Raw genomic sequence first — 19,994 nt, forward strand, 5'->3', positions numbered from 1 at the left:
GTCTCATTCTCCCGCCCAGGTCCTCCATGTGCCTCTCCCCCCAATCCTCTCCATGTGTCACATTGTCCCCCAGCCCCTCCATATGTCTCACTCTCCCCTTCAGCACCTTCATGTTTCTAATTTGCCCCTCTCCAGCTCTTCCATGAGTCTCATCAGGCCCAGCCCCTCCATGTCTCTCATTCTCTCCCTCAGACCCTCCAGCTGTCTCATTCTCCCTCCAGCTCCTCCATGTGTCTCATCCCCCTCAGCCCTTACAGTCCCCCCATGTGTCTCATTCTCCCACCCTAGCTCCTCCATGTGTCTCATCTCCCTCAGCCCATCCATGTGTCTCAATTCCCCCCTTGGGAGGGAGGGGGGAAATGTGTCTCATTCTCCCCTCCCAGGCCCTCCATGTGCCTCCATTCCCCGCAGACCCTCCATGTGTATCATTTCCCATTCCAAATGATATGTGTTTCATTCCACCCATGTGTCCCACTCCATATGCCTCAATCTCCTCCCTCAGCCCTCACATGTGTCTCAATTCCCCCACAGCCGCTCCATGTGTCCTATTCTGCTCCCCATGTGTCTTATTTCCTCCTTCCATGTGTCTCCATTTTCCACCAGCCCCTCCATGTGTCTAATTCTCCAATTCCATGTATCTCAAACCCCCCTCCAGTCCCTTCCATATGTCAATACCCACCAGTCTCATAAATCTATCTGCGTGCTCAGCACCCTGATGAAATTCACAGAAGGCACTCTGATCATCGGTGGAGACCTGAACCTGACACTAAATCCAGATCAAGACTCCTCATCCACACACGGCACAACTCCACGCAACAGATACGCAAACACACTCCGCCTCCATCACCACTAACTAGCGGACTGCTGGCGGGCATTACACCCATCGACCCGCGACTACACCTTCTATTCAACGACTCATTCAACGTACACAAGACTGGACTACTTTCTCACACCACACCAAAACCTGACCCTGCTCACCACCGCAGAGATCCTACCAATGACCTGGTCAGATCACTGCCCGATCCGCATACGGTTGAAATCACCGCAGTTTCGACCCAGACAGATGTCATGGAGACTGACTGAATCGATCCTCACTGACGTAACAGTAGTAGACAAGATCAGCCACTCCATCCAAGAATACTTTGAGGAAAACGAGACAGACGATGTGACGCCACTGACATGCTGGGAGGCACACAAGACAGTGATACGCGGCCAAATCATCGCGATATGCGCAACACGCAAGAAGGTGGCGGTGCAGGAGGTTCTTGACCTCAGCCAGGAGATAGCGCACCTAGAGGCCAGGCACAAACGCACCCTAGATGCGATGACGTACAGGGACTTAGTATCCAAACGAGATCAACTCACCACACACCTCAACTGCTCGATCCAACACTCCTACCAGCACTACAAACACATGATACACGAACACGGGGACAAGTGCGGGAGATTGTTAGCGAACCTACTGAGACAATGCAAAACCCAACTTTACATCCCAAAAATCAAAGACGCACAACAGCGACTCAGGCACATGCCGGACCAGATTTCCACAGCGTTTCAAGCCTACTACCAAGACTTATACCACCTCCACCGGGAGGCCCCAGGAGCACCACGCCCCAATAAAATTGATGACTTCAGGAGGTACCTAGCCGCAGCAAATGTGCCAGAAATAGAAGAGGCCGACCGAGAAACACTGGAGACACCCATAACACCGGAGGAACTGGCACACGCTATCAAAAGAGCGAAAACAGGCAGAGCACCGGGACCAGACGGCCTTCCGCTCCAGTACTACAAGACCTTTACACAGGAAACTGTACCAAAACTCATCATAGCCCTCAACTCCATCCAACGAGGAGCCATACCGACAACCCAATTCACTTCGGCAAACATTACCCTTCTTCCAAAGGAGGGAAAAGACCCGACACTATTCCCTAGCTACCGCCCGATCTTCGTGCTAAATAGGGACAACACCATTAGAACCCTGAACATTATAGCACATGCCAGAACACAAAAGACCCCAGTGCTACTCCTGTCAACAGACGCGGAAAAAGCGTTCGACAGGGTAGACTGGGACCTGATGTTCGAAACGCTCCGACACCTCAGCATAGGGGCAAAATACCTCACCTGGGTGGCAGCACTATACACATGCCCAACGGCACGAATCAGGATCAACGGTGCGCTATTGGACCCTTTCCAGATACACAACGGAACCAGACAGTGCTGCCCGCTCTCGCCCATACTTTTTGCGCTGACGTTAGAACCCTTCCTCAACACGATCCGACACAATGCGGACATACAAGGACTAACAATTGGAAACACACACCATAAAATCCTGGCATAGGCGGACAACCTCCTGTTCGTAGTCACGAACCCGGTGACCTCCCTACAGGCCATACAGATGGAATTCGAGCTATACAGCCACCTCTCGGACCTTCAAATCAACCACTCGAAGTCGGAGATCCTGAACCTGACCATCAACCACACACTCAGACAAACGATCCAGAGGCAACACCCATACCGCTGGTACGACCAACGCATGAGATACTTAGGAGTCTGGCTCACACCAAACCCAGCAGATCTATACACGCACAACTACCTCCCGATACTGAAAACAGCAACAGAAGAACTACACAAATGGAACTCATACTATATCTCGTGGCTGGGAAGGGTGAATGCGGTTAAGATGATTTATTTGGAAGGGCAGATCCCCACGTGTAGCACACTCCCAACTGATCCTACCTAAACTCCGAGGGGGCTTAGCGCTGCCAGATTTTGAGAAATATTACCACGCTGCACACCTTACGAGAATTATCAGCTGGTCGGTGTCTAGCGGCACCAAACCATGGACCCAACTGGAATCGGATATGACCAACTGCGACCTCCGAACCCTACCATGGATCCCCAAAGCAGCGTACAGACACAAACACATCACCAATCCCTTTGTGGCAGCGATAATGCAAGTCTGGCACAGGCAGGGCACGAAACAATACCTGACAACAGACCCGAGCCCACTCCTCCCTCTGAGGGGCAACCCGGACTTCCCAGCAGGAGAACTCGGCCCATCCCCGGGAGCGATAGGACAGAAACCAATCCTCCACATGAAAGACGTCCTCCAACGCCCATTCGATATCAGCCCGCTGACCGAACTCTTCCCGGACCGACCACAGACATTCATGCACACACTGGCAAGAGCGCAAATCGCACAATACGCCCGATCCATCCCTCAAAAACCATCCCTCCTGAGAGACCCAACATCATTCGAACTCCTATGCACACAGGACAAGGAACCACCACGAGCTATATCGCAGATTTACTCAGTCCTGATCGCAAGCAGATACTTACTAGCGCCCCCCTGCATCAGAAACTGGGAGGAAGACGTAGACGAACCCATGACCGAGGCAGAATGGGACAAAACCATCACCCTGATACAGAAAACGCCGGGCTCAGCGCCTACGCCTACAGGAAAAATCTTACAAAATATTCACGCAAGAAACCCAGATATACGAGACACCTGCTGGAGATGCGAGGAGGAGGTGGGCACGTTCACACATATCTTGTGGTCCTGCCCCAGGATCCGTCCTTACTGGGAGACGATCCGTAAAACGATACGGGACATAACAGACGAACTACTGCCGAGGACCTCGGCCGCCTTCCTCCTACACCGAACCACCAGGACAACACAGGCATACGCCAGATCCATCATCCCCAGACTACTTAACGCAGCCAAGGCGACCATCCCCATATACTGGAAGCAGACCACCACACCCCCATTGTGACGTTGGGTGGAGGAAGTGGAAGCTACACGGAAATTCGAGGATCTGAAAGCCAATACCCCGACACAAAGGGACCGCTACATAAAATGTTGGTTCCACTGGATACGCCATACCACCTCAGACTCCTTTCAACACCGCCACATAACACAGTAATCTCAGAAAGAGAGGGAGAACACCAGACCCGAGTAGGGTTTCGGGAGGCCGCGGGGCGCGGCGAGCCGCAGGGGCAACGGGAGACAAGACATCCAACCCCATCCCCTGCCTTCCCCCCAGCCCTCTCCCACCCCCAACACTCTCAAAACAGACGACTACAGACTCCCCCCCAAAAAAGACCAAGCTACCAATAGGAGTGAAGACAATCAAACATCACACGAACACGGCTACTCGCTACGGCGATCCCCACTGAGACATAGACAAACTAACACATCGAACAACCTACACGACCACGTCCGAAACACGCTAAAACAATGTCATAAACTACACAAAACGGACACACACACAAACACACTCACCCAACACACAGACCGAATATATAGCCGACGTAGTAGAAGGGGCCAACACGATGAGACACACAAAAGACCCAAGGACACAATACTAATAGAAAAACTAGACACCGCACCATCCGCCAGACCCCAACAAACCCTGCAAAATCTACAGCAGTAAGCACGGCGAGAGGCCAAGACGAGCGGGACTACTGCTGGGGTGGACAGAAGAGACAACATACAGGAGATATGCCACACACAACTACACTACACTACACTCTCATATAAAGACCTACTACACACAGCAATAAGTAAAAATCAAACGCAACATCAATAATCCCAAAAGACGCGACAAATAGTCGAAAACACTAGCACACGCAAAGCACACAGGGACTAACTAGACGCAACAAGCTCACGACAAGTTCCAAAAACGTACCTGAATGTCTACCACAACATCTACATAAAATAAACGTGCACATCCAGACATGCACAAACCGCAATGTATGACAGATAACTAAAATGCATAAAGAATGCCAAACCCGCCTCTGCGCAGGCAACCAATGGCTTATAATGCTGTACCGAGATTCATGCCTCTGCGCAGGCACTTGCACGCTACAAAAAAATGTTTGTTAACCAAGATTATGACATGACTACAATAAAAATATTTAAAACATAAATGTATCTGTCCTCTCCTGATCTCTCTCCGCCTGTAGCGGTACTTATCCGGTCCTCATACTAGTCGGCGTCCTCTAGGCAAGCTCCGGGCAGCTCGAACACGCCTGGATCCTGGCGGGCTGTGGACGCCGAAGTTCTGATCAGGTGTGCGGCCCGTACAGTATTAAGAACGCTGCTCGCATCACTAGCACATTCGCAAAGGGGAAATGGGAGCCTAACCTCACGGTCAGCTCCCATTGGCCCACGTCATTTCGGCAAACCAATCACGTACATTTTGGGGCGCAGACATGACCAATGAAATAAAACCCAGTACTACTTACCTGGCCCTAGATATTGTGCCTTATTGTGGTTTCTGTTCCTTGAGTTATTGTATTGTATTTTGGTATTGACCTTTGTTTCCTGACTCCGAGTTTCTCTTTAACCCTTGCCTGGCTTGTTTGCCAATCTGACTGATTAACGTGTACCTGACTCTGGCTAAGTTCTCGTTTTCACTGTCTCTCTGTTACCCTGACTTTGGCTTGTATTGTGACTATGCTTTACTCTATGTCTAATGTTTAGTCGGGCTACTCTAAGACCCAGTAATACGTTTATTTCCTTTGTCTGTCCCTTGCTATCCTAAACTTAGAGTTATTCCTCGTGACATTGCTCCTCTTGACTCATGTCTCTGACTGCCTCTCTGCTATTTCCAAGTGGATGGCTGCTCACTTCCTTAAACTTAAGCTGCCCAAAACAGAACTACTGGTCTTTTCTCCTTCAAGTGTTGCCACTCCTGTGTCTACTTCCCTCCAAGTCAACGGCAATATCATCAGCTCTACCTCACAGGCTAACTGCCTAGGTATTTGCTTTGATTCCAACCTCTCCTTCACCTCTCATGTCCAGTCAGTCACCAAATTCTGCCACTTTCATCTCAAAAATATAGCGCGTATCCACCCCTATTGAACGCCAGGTCCATGCCGTTGTCCTCTGTTGCCTTAACTACTGCAATCCACTTCTCACTGGTCTTACATGTTCCCAACTTGCCCCATTACGGTTTACAATGAATGCTACTGCAAGGCTCATCTTCCTTTCTGACAGCACATCCCACGCCTACCACCCTGTCAGTCCCTGTCATTGGTTTCCAGTAAGATATAGGGCTCAATTTAAGATTTTGGTACTTGCTTACAAGTCCCTACATAATGCTACTCCAACCTACCTAATCTCCCTAATTCAAAAGTATGTCTCATCTAGGCCCCTATTCTGCCAAACACCTATATCTATCTTCTTTCCGTAATCCCACCTCTGATGCTCACCTTCAAAACTTCTCTAGGGCTGCACCTTTCCTGTGGAACTCCCTTCCCTTCTCCATTAGACTTTCACCCATTCTCCATTCCTTCAAAAAATCATTGAAAACTCACTTCTTCAGGAAAGCATATCAATTAAACTGTTAACCGCTTCCCCTCCCTGCACCTTTATTCCTCTCCTGCAACTATCATTAAAAAAAACAAAAACTAAAAGATAATTAGACAGGAATCTAATTAAAAGAAAAAGTTAAAATACCCCCTCTTACTTCCCCACTCTATCTTTTTGTTCCTATCCTATCCCTAAGTCATTCCTAGACAACAACACTTTTTTATTTTGGCCTAAGGGTTGCTACCCTTTGCCCCAAGGGAGCTCAGCCTTATTTTCCCCTTGAGAAGCATCTGAATACAGTCCTGCTCAAATCTTGCAGTGTCCCTAGGGCTTGCAAGTATTATATGTCATCACCTTGCTTCTGCAATGACCCTAGGGATAGCAGGTTTGGGCAGGCACCTATAACACCCTCCTATATATGGCTTTTCCTCATGTGTATCATAGGAGTTTTTTTTATTTTCTTGTCTCTATATATAGTTATAGATTGTGGTTGTTGTTACCTGGTTGAACATGCTCCCTGTGGGCAATTAACTTCCTTATTTAAATCCCTTCACTTCCCTTTTTACTCTTTTCTTAGGGATATGCTCAGTTTCCCTGGTGGTCCTGGAGTTTTATATTGTTGCTGTATTTTTAGGGTTCCTCCAGGGTTCTTAACTCTAGGAGCAACAATTTTGCTGGCGTCAGTTTGCGCGCAAGCATGGAAGGTACAATTCGAGCATGCAGACTTAAATTTTTGGTTGATTTCTAAAACCTATGTGGCGGCTGGCACAAGTTTTCATCCATTCATTCAGAAAATATGGATAGAGAATTTGGAAGAATACATGTAAAGGCAGGAAGAATAAATGCCGTCAAGATGACGCTGCTACCGAAACTTCTCTTTGTGTTCCAAACGGTGCCGATCCTAGCCCCACAAACCTTCTTCAAGACACTACGGGCAGAGGTCCGCAAGTTCATATGGAAAGGAAAATCCCCACGCATAGCTCACACTCAACTAACCCTGCCTAAACTTCGAGGAGGCCTGGCGCTCCCCGATTTCGAAAAATACTATCAGGCGGCGCACCTCACCAGAGTAGCCAGCTGGTCGGTCGCCAGCGGAACGAAACCGTGGACCCAGCTGGAATCCGAAATTGCTAACTGCGACTTACGGACGCTACCATGGATACCCAGAGCCACATACAAACATAAACGTATCACCAACCCATTTGTGGCGGCAACCATGAAGATCTGGCACAGACAGGGCACAAAGCAATACCTCACGACGGATCCAGGCCCGCTACTGCCGTTAAGAGGCAACCCAGCCTTCCCAGCAGGAGAACACGGCCCCACGCCGGGCCCGGCGGGTCGTACAACAATTCCCCGCATGATGGATGTCCTCCAACGACCATTTGCTGTCCGAGGCGTCACTGACCTTTTTCCGGGCAGGACGCTTACCTTCTCGCACACGCTGGCGAGAGCACAAATAGCCGGATATGCGCGGTCCATCCCGCAGAAACCATCCCTGCTGAGAGAGTTCGAACTACTCTGTACGCAAGATAAAGAAACACCGCGGGCCATTTCGCAGATATATGCAATGCTGGTTACGGGAAGGTACTTACTGGCACCCCCCTGCATGAGAAACTGGGAGGAAGACCTTGAAGAACCCATGACGGAAGCGGACTGGGACAAAAGCATCACCTTGATACAAAAAACGCCTAGCTCAGCAAGATTGTAAGAAAACTCCTACAAAATATACACCAGATGGTACTTGACACCGACGGCGCTCCACGCCAGAAATCCGGATGTCCCTGATACGTGTTGGAGATGCGGTAACGAGAGGGGCACATTCATACACATCTGGTGGGCATGCACACGCCTCCGACCGTTTTGGGACAAGATTAGAGAGGTCATACATGAAGTGACGGACGAAATGCTTCCAAGATCCCCAGCAACATTTGTTTTCTTAGAATTGCCAAGGTAACCGAGAAAATGCATGCGATTGAGTTTTTGGTTTATAAAGGATAACAGGCTAATGTGCCGAGCAAACCCCAGTTATGTATGCCTTGACCATCATAGTGGGGGCTGCAATGTCGCCACTGGCACTGACAAGGTTAACACACATTAAGGCTCTAAGCACGGTATTACTAAATATACCCTTGAAGTGCCATTGTTGGTGCATAGGTTAGATTGCTCCTTTGGTAGTGTTATTTAAGGGGATGCAAATCAAGGCTTACCTTTATTTAATTCCTTTTCTAGTTTTTGATTACTGAGTTTTTAATGAGGCTTAGCCAGAGCAGAACTAATTAAATTAACCGGATATATAGCTAATAGTGTAGTTCAACGCCTACCCTAGATGGTGCTTCTGTCTTTTACCTATTTAATAGCATGATCAATACTTAGATAATTGCATACTCACGCCTCAACCAGAAATTACATTTGCTTCTCACAACTACACACCAAAGTGTAGACTCAGTTGATTAATTGCGCAATACGTCGGACCATACAGCATTCAGATTAACAGTACACAGGAATACCCTAGAGCGTTTACTCACACAAGGATTTATACTGCATGTTATAGGTAAAAAGGGGGGGGGGAAACGTTCTTACTTATATGTAAATTTCTCCTTTACTCGCTCCTTTTATTACGTTAGTCTAAATACTAGATGCATAAAGACCTATACTGAGGGAATACAACTTACGTTCTTTAATGTTTGCATTGATCTTATAAGGAAAATTGACTGCATAGAGTACACAATCAACTCACGAAGCGGTAATCCAATTGAATTGCATAGATCAGTTGACAATATGAACCAATATGTTCAGCTATACAAGCAAATGACAAATCTGCTTCTGCGTAAGCGACAAGATGTTTACACCTTTATTTACTAATGCTTATGCCCCTGCGCGGGCAACTACATGCTTTATTACAAATCAGTTTGATATATGCGTTTATATTGTGAAAACAATAAAAATATTCAAAACAAAGTCTGTAATAGCAGAAGGATCTGCGGAAGTAGCAGCAGAATCAGCTAGGCCCACAAGTAGAAGTAGTGTGTGCATGAAGGGCTTCCCCACATACAGACTGCAGCAGCTGGACTGGTAAAACCAGCATACGTCACTCTAGAACCTTCAAAAGGCAACTAAGTGAGAGATCAGCAAGGTCTAATTTGTCAGTGCTATCAGAGACAACATCTACTGAAGAAGTACAGCAGAATACCGAATAAGTGTGTGTTATTGATTAATCTGCTGATGATTATGTTTTTTCCAACACCACTGGTATACATTTTTTATTCTTTCTCCTGTTGCATATTTGCCCACATCTGAGGATCTTTTCAAGGGACCCTTTACATGTGTACTTTTAATCCTTGATCATAAAGAAGAGACTCCAGTTAATACTGCCCAGGCGGCCAACACTCAACTTGCATATTCTCGAGCTAGTGTGCAAACTTGTCTTGCTCCATCATCTCCACCTATCTCATCTCTATCATTGTTGAAGTTTCTCTTGCTTAGTCACTGCCAGTGCTACTTACACCAACTACGATTGACTGAGTTAGAATTTTGTTTTACTGATTTGTGTTTATTTTATTTTTAGTGAGAGATAGATTATTTAATTTACAGACAATGCCACTATTTGTGCTTTTAAAATCGCAAGCTTCCCTCATTGATATACAATTCTTGGTAGTTTACTGCACAGGTAAACCCTGCATACAAATATTTTTGAAAAGCTTTGTAGAAAAAAAAATATTCTAAAATGTGCTAGTGGTTGTAATGCAGACGCAGTTGAAATAAGCTGATAGGGCATGGTTTATTTTCACACTAAAGGATGGTCACTCAGCTGCAGATTGGATATGTGTAAGGGATGAGTGGGTCATGAATTTTTGCAAACTCACTTTTTTCTTTAACTTTTATTTTTTTAAATGCTGCTCTCTTCTGTCCTCCCATCTCCAATTTTGGCTTTTAATTCCTTTCATTGTAGTGATTTCCCTCCTGTCTGGCTCAGTATTGTGATCGGGCTACACCTGATACTTCCGCAGACTCAGTAGGGAGAAGCTGATAGGGCACTGTTTTTTTGTTTTTTTTTATATACTCAAGGACAGGCAATTTGTTTTCACATAAGTTTCACAATTGATGACCCACTTACCCTTTCACCCTTAGAAGAACAAAACTTGCACACACATCCAGTCTGTAGAGTCAGTGACTGTCCTTCAGTCTGATTAAAAAAAAACAATCCTGCTGTGCACAAGTGTAATAATAATCAAAGGTCTTGTCAGCAATGTCTTGAGCAGTAATGTAAGGGCTCCCTAGCGCCCAGAAACACGGCCGGCGGCACGCTAGAAATAATTGAGGGTGGCTGCAGCAGAAACTTGATAGACGGGCGGCACAGATGATCATTAAGACACAGGGCCAGCGCCCCCCTTTAAGCAGCCTGACCTATAGGAAACGCTGGTCCTGCCTGTCCCCGCGTTCAATATTATCTAGATTATAGACTCAACGAACATATAATTTAGTAAAGATTGTGGAGCCTTTTAAGCTGTTGAACAGTTCCATAAGCAAGGGAATAGCATAGGCATTCTTGATAGTGATAAGATTAAACTCAATGTATTGATACATGGCCTGCAATCTATCTCTTTTTTGACTACAAAAAAAAAGGACCCTGTCCCTGCTGGAGTTGAAGAATGTCCTATAAACTAGGGATGTGCATGGGCAAAAAAAATTTGTTAGAATATTCGGGTAAGTAAAAAAAAAATATTCTGCTTAGGCACTGCAGAACGTCGTCGCTTCGGCACTTCCGAACTACTGAACTTCGTCACTTCGGCGCTTCAGGACTTCGGCACTTCGGACATTTGTAAGCATCCGAATGGCATAATATTCGAACAAATGTACATTCAGAACAAAACAAATTGCACATGTCTACTGTGACAAACTGAACCTCGTCACTGGTGCTTGGAGGGGCCTCCTGGCCAGCCTCTTATCAAAAGACTATGGGTCCTTTTAAAAAAACTATGTGAACAGACTTGGTTCGTGGGATTTTATATTTGGTTCGGGAACCGGAGACCACACTGGAGCTTGTTAATTTGTAACAATGTCCACCGCAGTGTTCATCTAGGGGGCCGCATTTCTTTTGGACGACCACAAGGTGGCGACCATCTTGTTCGCATAAACGCAGGCAGCAGTGTTTGGTCGTCGAGTTCATGGAGCTATTTTCGGACACTGAAACTCCCGAACCTCGCTGGACTTCCATGATCGCCTGTGTTCGGTTTTATAGCATTTAGGAAGACACTATTCAGTGGAATCATTCCTACGAACAAGGGGAACAAACTCCAGGGTAAGACTATTGACTATGTTCATGTCAGGGTACCTGAGGTCTCTACCTCTAAAAGAGGTAGAGACTTAGTAGTTTATCCGTCCAAACGAGCTGTTTCCTTCGTTCCTCGCGGTTCATCCAGTCACTTAAACACCGACCGCGAGGAATCCACGTCCTTTTCTAGCGGGACGCTCAATACGTGACGTCATGACGCTATCACGAGCGACCTGCCACTCAAGTGTCCGATATCCAATCGGTACTTGTCAGAGGCGTGTCTACCATCCGGAGCCAGGGTATTTAAGCTTACTTCTCACTTCAGCTCATTGCCCTGTCGTGGTTCTAGCTTGTCTAGTCACTCAGTGCTCTGGTATTCTAGTTTGCTCTATTGGTTTTGACTCGGCTTGTTGTACTACCCTGCTTATCTCTGTTATCCCTTGACCCGGCTTGTCTCTCGCTTATCTGTCTTCTCGTTCCCTCGACCTCGGCTTGTCTCTGACTATTCTCTATTACTCTCGGTACGTTAGTCCGGCCATTCTAAGGCCCGGTATACGTACCTTTCCACTCTTTGTACCCTGCGTGTTGGATCCCTGTCCCGATCCTGACATTACGACAGGGCCAATGGATCCTGCAGGTACAAACAGTCAGCTTGGTTCTTCTGATCCCAGGTTTGACGCCATGGAGCATAGGATGGATCAGATGGCTCTAGCACTACAGGCACTTCTGTCTCGTGCTAGTAACCCACCTGAGGAGACACGTACTCCTTCTATTTCTCCTGCAGTCTCAGGTCTAGAGGTAGCCACTGTAGGTGCTTCTTCCCGTATTACCCCACCAGTACGTTATGGCGGGTCACCGGAGAGGTGTCGTGGCTTTCTGAACCAGATTAGCATCCATTTCGAATTACAACCCCGCTCTTATCCTACAGATAGAGCGAAGGTTGGATTTGTTATTACTTTACTCATTGAGAAAGCTCTGAGATGGGCCAATCCTTTATGGGAGAATGATAATCCACTAGTCTATAATTATAATGCCTTTGTAGCTGCGTTTAGAAGAACTTTTGACCCTCCTGGTAGAAAGGTCAATGCAGCTAGATTACTGTTGCGCCTTAGACAGGACAATCGAACACTTGTGGATTATGCACTAGAGTTCAGGTCCTTGGCGGCAGAAGTTAAGTGGAACGAACAGGCTTATATAGATGTGTTTCTGAATGGGTTATCAGATGTAATTCTTGACGAGGTCGCTACTAGAGAACTCCCTGAGAATTTGGAGGATTTAATTTCTTTTATATCTCGTATTGATGAACGCCTAAGAGAGAGGCAGAACACTCGAGATAGGACCCGTAGACCCTCCTTTAAACTAGCGCCTACCTTTCAAAATTCTGAGTTCGAGGACTTACGTATTTCTGAACCTATGCAGATAGGCAGTACTCATCTCACAGAGAGGGAGAGACAGTACAGGAGAAGGGAGGGTTTATGTATGTATTGTGGAGTCAGAGGTCATTTACGCCTAAATTGTCCTAATCGTTCGGGAAACGCTCGCACCTAAGTTTCTCTAGAGGACAGGCCTTGGGTGTTTCTACTTTGTCCTCTATTCACAACTACAAAGAGTTCAGGCTCCTGTTACCCGTTTCTTTAAAGTGGGAAAAGGGAGTAGTAAAGACTATGGCACTAATCGATTCTGGAGCTGCTGAGAGCTTTATAGATCAGGGTTTTGCTGCCAAGCATGCTATTCCATCCCAGTTAAAAGAGACACCACTGGCTGTTGAGGCCATCGATGGTAGACCGTTACTTGAGCCTGTTATTTTCCGTGAGACCATACCGATTAACTTAACTGTTGGCATCCTACATAGAGAGGACATATCCTTACTGCTCATTTCTTCTCCGTCTATTCCCATAGTCCTGGGGTACTCCTGGTTGAGGAGACATAACCCTATTATTAATTGGGAGTCAGGGGAGATAGTTTCATGGGGACAGAATTGTCAAGAGAGATGCTTGCAGAAGGTCTCACCTCTCTGCTTAACCAACACCTCGGCTAACTCTGACAATCCTACAGAGACACAAATTCCGCCTCAGTATCTAGATTTAAAGGCAGTATTTGACAAAAAGAAAGCCGATACCTTACCCCCACACAGGTCCTTTGATTGCAAAATTAACCTACTCCCTGGTACCATGCCGCCCAGAGGTCATGTATACCCGTTATCTACGAAAGAGAACTCAGTTCTAGAGGAGTATATTCACGAAAATTTAGACAAGGGATTCATTAGGAGGTCCTCCTCTCCTGCCGGGGCTGGATTTTTTTTTGTTAAAAAGAAGGATGGTTCTTTAAGACCTTGTATTGATTATCGAGGCCTAAATAAGATAACCATTAAAAATGCCTACCCGATTCCCTTGATCACCGAACTCTTCGATCGTTTGAAGGGCTCTACAATTTTCACCAAGTTAGATCTCAGAGGGGCATATAACTTGGTGAGAATCCAGCAGGGACATGAGTGGATGACAGCATTCAATACTCGATATGGCCACTATGAATATACAGTTATGCCTTTTGGGTTATGCAATGCACCAGCTGTATTCCAGGATCTGATAAATGAGGTTCTTAGGGAATTTCAGCAAGATTGCGTCATTGTATACCTAGATGATATACTCATACATTCTAGTGAGATTGAGACTCATCACAAGCAAGTCAGGAGGGTTTTGCACAAGCTTCTCCAGCATGGCTTGTACTGCAAGTTGGAGAAATGTAGCTTTGATCAAACCCAGGTAACCTTTCTCGGCTATGTGATCTCTGGGGAGGGATTTAAGATGGATCCGGACAAGCTCCAGTCCATTCTAGAGTGGCGTTTACCCAAAGGTCTTAAAGCCGTACAGAGATTTATTGGTTTTTCTAATTATTATAGGCGCTTTATTAAGGGTTATTCTTCAATTATCGCACCTATCACCAATATGACCAAACAGGGGGCTGATACTAAGAATTGGACTACTGAAGCTCTTCTTGCGTTCAAAACTCTCAAGGAGCTTTTCGCTTCCGCTCCAATTTTAGTTCACCCCGACACTTCCCTGCCTTTCCTACTTGAGGTAGACGCATCAGAGACTGGTTTAGGTGCTGTCCTATCTCAAAGGTTGGGTGTTGATAAACCATTACATCCATGTGGATTTTTCTCTAAAAAATTGTCTGGTACAGAGAGCAGATATGACATTGGTGACAGAGAATTACTAGCGGTTATCAAGGCTTTGAAAGAGTGGAGACATTTATTGGAAGGTACATTACATCCTGTTACCATTCTAACGGACCACAAAAATTTGTCTTATATCGGAGAGGCCAAGCGTTTGTCCTCCAGGCAGGCTCGTTGGTCGTTATTTCTTACCCATTTCAATTACGTTCTGACTTACAGACCTGGGTCAAAAAATTCTAAAGCCGATGCGCTATCTCGCCAATATGAGCCTTCTGCTACAGTTGAACCACTTTTGTCCTCCATTGTACCCAAATGCAATATTATTGCTAATACCAGTCTCAAAATCCATTCTCCGCTACTTGACCAGATCTTGAAGTCACAACATCTGGCACCCGGAAACACTCCTGAGGGAAGAAACTTTGTCCCTCCTGAACTCCAACTGGAGCTCTTACAATGTTTTCACGAAAGTAAAGTAGCTGGCCATCCTGGTATTCGCAAGACATACTCTCTGATATCCAAGGATTTCTGGTGGCCTTCACTACGAAAAGATATTGAGGAGTTTGTCGCAGCTTGTGAGACTTGTGCCAAGACTAAACAACCTCATACATCTCCTTGTGGTCTGTTACACCCCTTGGACATTCCTGAGAAACCTTGGTCCTGTTTGTCCATAGACTTTATCGTAGATTTGCCTGCTTCCAAGAGACAGACTGTTATTCTCACGGTGGTGGATAGATTTACTAAGATGGCCCATTTCGTGCCATTACCTAAACTTCCGACTTCTCCTGAATTGGCAGAGATTTTTGCGAGAGAGGTTTTTCGCCTACATGGGATTCCTTCGGAGATTGTTTCTGATAGAGGTTCTCAATTTGTCTCACGTTTCTGGAGATCCTTTTGTTCTCAAATGGGAATCAAATTGAACTTCTCCTCTGCCTATCACCCTCAGTCTAACGGAGCTGCTGAACGTACCAATCAAAAGATCGAGCAGTATCTACGTTGCTTTGTTTCCGAACACCAGGACGATTGGGTCGGTTTGATTCCTTGGGCGGAGTTCGCACACAATAACCTTGTTTGTGATTCAACTCGTTCTAGCCCTTTCTTCATGAACTATGGCTTTCATCCTTCAATTTTTCCTTCGGTTTCCTCTTCTCAGGGGATACCGTCGGTTGATGATCATGTCGCCAACCTGAAGAAATTATGGGATCAGACTCGGCAAATCCTGTTACATAATTCCTCGTTATTCAAGAAACACGCTGACAAGCATAGAAGTGCGGCTCCTGTCTTTGTTCCTGGGGATAGGGTGTGGTTGAGTACTAAGAATATTCGCCTAAAAGTTCCATCTATGAAATTTGCTCCTCGCTACATAGGTCCTTACAGGGTTCTCACTCGTATCAACCCGGTTGCGTATCGCCTTGCTCTGCCACCTGCCTTACGCATTCCTAACTCTTTTCATGTCTCCTTGTTGAAACCTCTTATTTGCAACAAATTCTCCTCTAAGGTTTCCTCACCTCGTCCTGTTCAGGTGGAGGGTCGGGAGGAGTACGAGGTCAGCTCCATCATTGATTCCAGAATTTCAAGGGGAAAATTGCAATATTTGGTCAACTGGAGGGGATATGGTCCTGAGGAGAGGAGTTGGGTACCTCAGGAGGACGTTCATGCTTCTCGCCTTCGCAGAGCATTTCACCTCCGCTTCCCATCTCGTCCCGGTTCCTTCCGCCCGGTGGGCGTATCTGAGAGGGGGGGTACTGTCAGGGTACCTGAGGTCTCTACCTCTAAAAGAGGTAGAGACTTAGTAGTTTATCCGTCCAAACGAGCTGTTTCCTTCGTTCCTCGCGGTTCATCCAGTCACTTAAACACCGACCGCGAGGAATCCACGTCCTTTTCTAGCGGGACGCTCAATACGTGACGTCATGACGCTATCACGAGCGACCTGCCACTCAAGTGTCCGATATCCAATCGGTACTTGTCAGAGGCGTGTCTACCATCCGGAGCCAGGGTATTTAAGCTTACTTCTCACTTCAGCTCATTGCCCTGTCGTGGTTCTAGCTTGTCTAGTCACTCAGTGCTCTGGTATTCTAGTTTGCTCTATTGGTTTTGACTCGGCTTGTTGTACTACCCTGCTTATCTCTGTTATCCCTTGACCCGGCTTGTCTCTCGCTTATCTGTCTTCTCGTTCCCTCGACCTCGGCTTGTCTCTGACTATTCTCTATTACTCTCGGTACGTTAGTCCGGCCATTCTAAGGCCCGGTATACGTACCTTTCCACTCTTTGTACCCTGCGTGTTGGATCCCTGTCCCGATCCTGACAGTTCAGTAGTTTGTTAATTTTTAAACTACTGAACAAGACCGACCGCAAGCCCTGATTCTCTGGAACTGTTTTAGGCATTAGACCATGCGTGCGGTCTGTCAAATTATGACTTCCAGGAAATTCCTGAACCTCTGAACCAATCTGGGTGATTTTTTGGTATGTTGGTCACCCAGATCGGGGCTATCGGAGGGATTTTGTGTGTTTAAAGGTATTTTGGGGGTTTTGTAAAAATGTATGTTCTCTGTGCCTGGAGATAATTGAGTTTAATACAGTGCTGACTCAATTATCTCCCAGGCACAGGAGAGGGATTGACCTATTTTGTATTGGAGTGTCCTGGGCCTGAGAGCCAATGTAATCATGTGTTTGTTTTTACTGTAGTCTACTCTCAGGTCCAGGGGGCAGTGCCCCTTGCTTCAGGACCTGCATATAAGGCCGGTTGTCGCTGCCATTAAACAGATTTGTTTTACCCTTCATGAAGTCTAGGTTCATGTTTGGGGGATTTGAGAGCTATATTCCCTCTGGGGATTGCTATAATCACTATACTCCCTTGGCATACAACAATTGCTCTTGTAAGAGCAGTTTGCTTTGCTCTCTGGACTAGGAGAGGTCTACCCACTGGATGAAGGACAGCGAGAGCCCAACCAAGCTGCGGAGGTTTGTGGGGTTTACTGTGGTTATGGTGTCTGGTTCGGTGCTTATGGTACTCAAGGATTACTAGGAAGCAGCGATTGACGAAGGTACCCAGTTGTGGTGCCAGGCGGTCCATCACATCTACTATAAACCTTTTTTTTTTTTTAATTTTATTTTCTTTAGTTTATTTCCGTTACGCGAGACAACTGTTTAATTATTCAAGACATTACGCTGTGTATTCTCCACTTTTCATGGATTTTGCTTATTTATTAAACATAATCAATTAGCATCACTTTATGTAATGATAGTTAATGTTAAACACCGCTCTGCATAGGTTAATATTATGGTACATTTCTGTGTCCGCCACTGTTTAATATTTTGAATTATAATTTGTACCTCAACCCTGTGCTTAACAACGGGTTAATTCCGCTAATGCATGCAACCCCCTGTTGAGCCTGTTTTTGCCCTTTATGTCTGTTTACTATCAGTTAATTGTTTCTCATACATGTGACATGCTGGTGGATTCAGCGCTAGATGATTAATTATATTTGCTTGTATCTGTTATGCTCTTTTTATCTTCTAGTTGCGTTAAAAAATATATATAAATAGGCTGATTTAGTGGGAAAAGTTCAAACAGAAATAAAGCGCCGGTTCTAAGATGCATCAACATAAAATTGCAGCTGCTCCTAGTACTCATTACTAGGACCTATTTCTTTCTAATGTTCAGCCAAAGGTATATAAACCTTTTTTTAAAGGTTTCTTCAACATATTTCTCCATGGGCTTACTTTCATTAGGAGTGACTAGGGGCAACAAGTCAATAGTATAGTAACGCAACCTCTTTTATTTTGTCAAACACATCTCTAATCTCTTCATAGTAACAGGAACAAAAAGTGAGGATGAGGTGCTACTGAGTGAGCAGAGGATCATTCTAACCCTGTAACCTTTTGAGAGTTTCAAAAGAGAAACCAACAGGTAGTCATGATATAAAATCTCTCACTGATAGAGCAGTTCCTGCCAGACTGGTACTGTGGCAGCCATGAACAGGTACAGGAGGGGAGAGAGGTAATGGGACTAATGAGGGAGCTAGGGGAGAGACACATGGTGAGGATGGGTAGAGAGAGACACATGGATGGGCTGGGGGTTAGGGAATGAGACACACAGAGGAGCTGGGAGGTAAAGAGTGAGGCACACCGAGTTGCTGGGAGGAGGGAATGAGACCCATGGATGGGGTGGGGGGAGGGAATGAAACACACAGAGTGGCTGGGGTGTAAGAATTAGACACATACAGATGGGCTGGGGAGGGAATGAGGCACATGGAGGGGGTGCTCGGGGAGAGAGACACATAGAGGGAGGCTGGAAAGAGGGGGGCTAGGGGAGACAGACGGATGGCCTGGTGGAGCTAAGTAATGAGACACATGGAGGGCCTGGGGGGTAGGGAATGAGACACACAAAGGGACTGGGCAGTAAGGAATGAGACAATTGGAGGAAATGAAACACTTGGAGGGTCTGGGGGGAGTTAATGAGACACACGGAGGGGCTGGAATAGTGAATGAGACACACAGAGGAGCTGGGAAGGGGATGAGACAAATGGGGGAGCCCAGGGCAATTTTTGCACTGGGGCCCATTGGTTTCTAGTTATGCCTCTGAAATGTGCTATTCTTTTTCTCCAAGATACTCTCTGCAACCTCATCACTGCCTGGACAGACTGTCATAGAAGTAGGTCTCAAGAAGGTACTCAAATTACAATGAAAAAATCATTAAAAGGTAAGTGCCTCCATACAAAGTCTGACTGAGTATAAAAAAGCAGCACTGAAATTAACTTAACTCTTAGCGCTATATAAATAATAATTATTGTTATTTGCTTTAGCATTGAAATGTGGCAAATACCTAGTTGGGTAAAATTGTCATTAATGGGTTTAGATTACATCAATATACATACAAATAAATAAACCAGGGAGCACTAGGTATTTTAGAACCTAGAGTTGTTATTGTGTTACCACTAATTTGTAACATTTGCACTTTACCTAATCTTATGTGGGAATGAGTTTTTTCTTTTTTTTTAAAGGATTCCAGTACCGTGAGGTCAAACTAGGGGGCTATCTTGTAAATTGCTGCCTTTGTTATCATAAGGGTATCAAATTAGGTAGCTTTCTAGCAGACAGATTTCCTTTACCAAGTTATGTGAATGCTGGGGAAAATATTTAAGCACAAATCCAAGCATCAAGACAGAACAGTGCCTTGTAGCTGTTATGGTACTGGAAATAATGCACTGCATTTCCGGTGGCGCCTTTTC

The 19,994-nt window shown here is 45.9% G+C and overlaps 1 protein-coding gene across 1 annotated transcript in view; it reads left to right on the forward strand.

Annotated features, from left to right (window-relative positions):
- LOC134577500 (scavenger receptor cysteine-rich type 1 protein M130-like) overlaps positions 1-19,450 on the forward strand; it is a 161,751-nt gene extending 142,301 nt beyond the window's left edge. Inside the window, exon 5 of the mRNA XM_063436264.1 lies at positions 19,373-19,450. Coding sequence (XP_063292334.1) covers positions 19,373-19,450 — 78 coding nt within the window. The remainder of the gene's footprint in view (positions 1-19,372) is intronic.
- Positions 19,451-19,994: the final 544 nt, after the last annotated feature.

The sequence above is a fragment of the Pelobates fuscus genome, chromosome 11 (genome assembly GCF_036172605.1).
Source record: "Pelobates fuscus isolate aPelFus1 chromosome 11, aPelFus1.pri, whole genome shotgun sequence".
In the NCBI taxonomy this organism is placed as follows: Eukaryota; Metazoa; Chordata; class Amphibia; order Anura; family Pelobatidae; genus Pelobates; species Pelobates fuscus.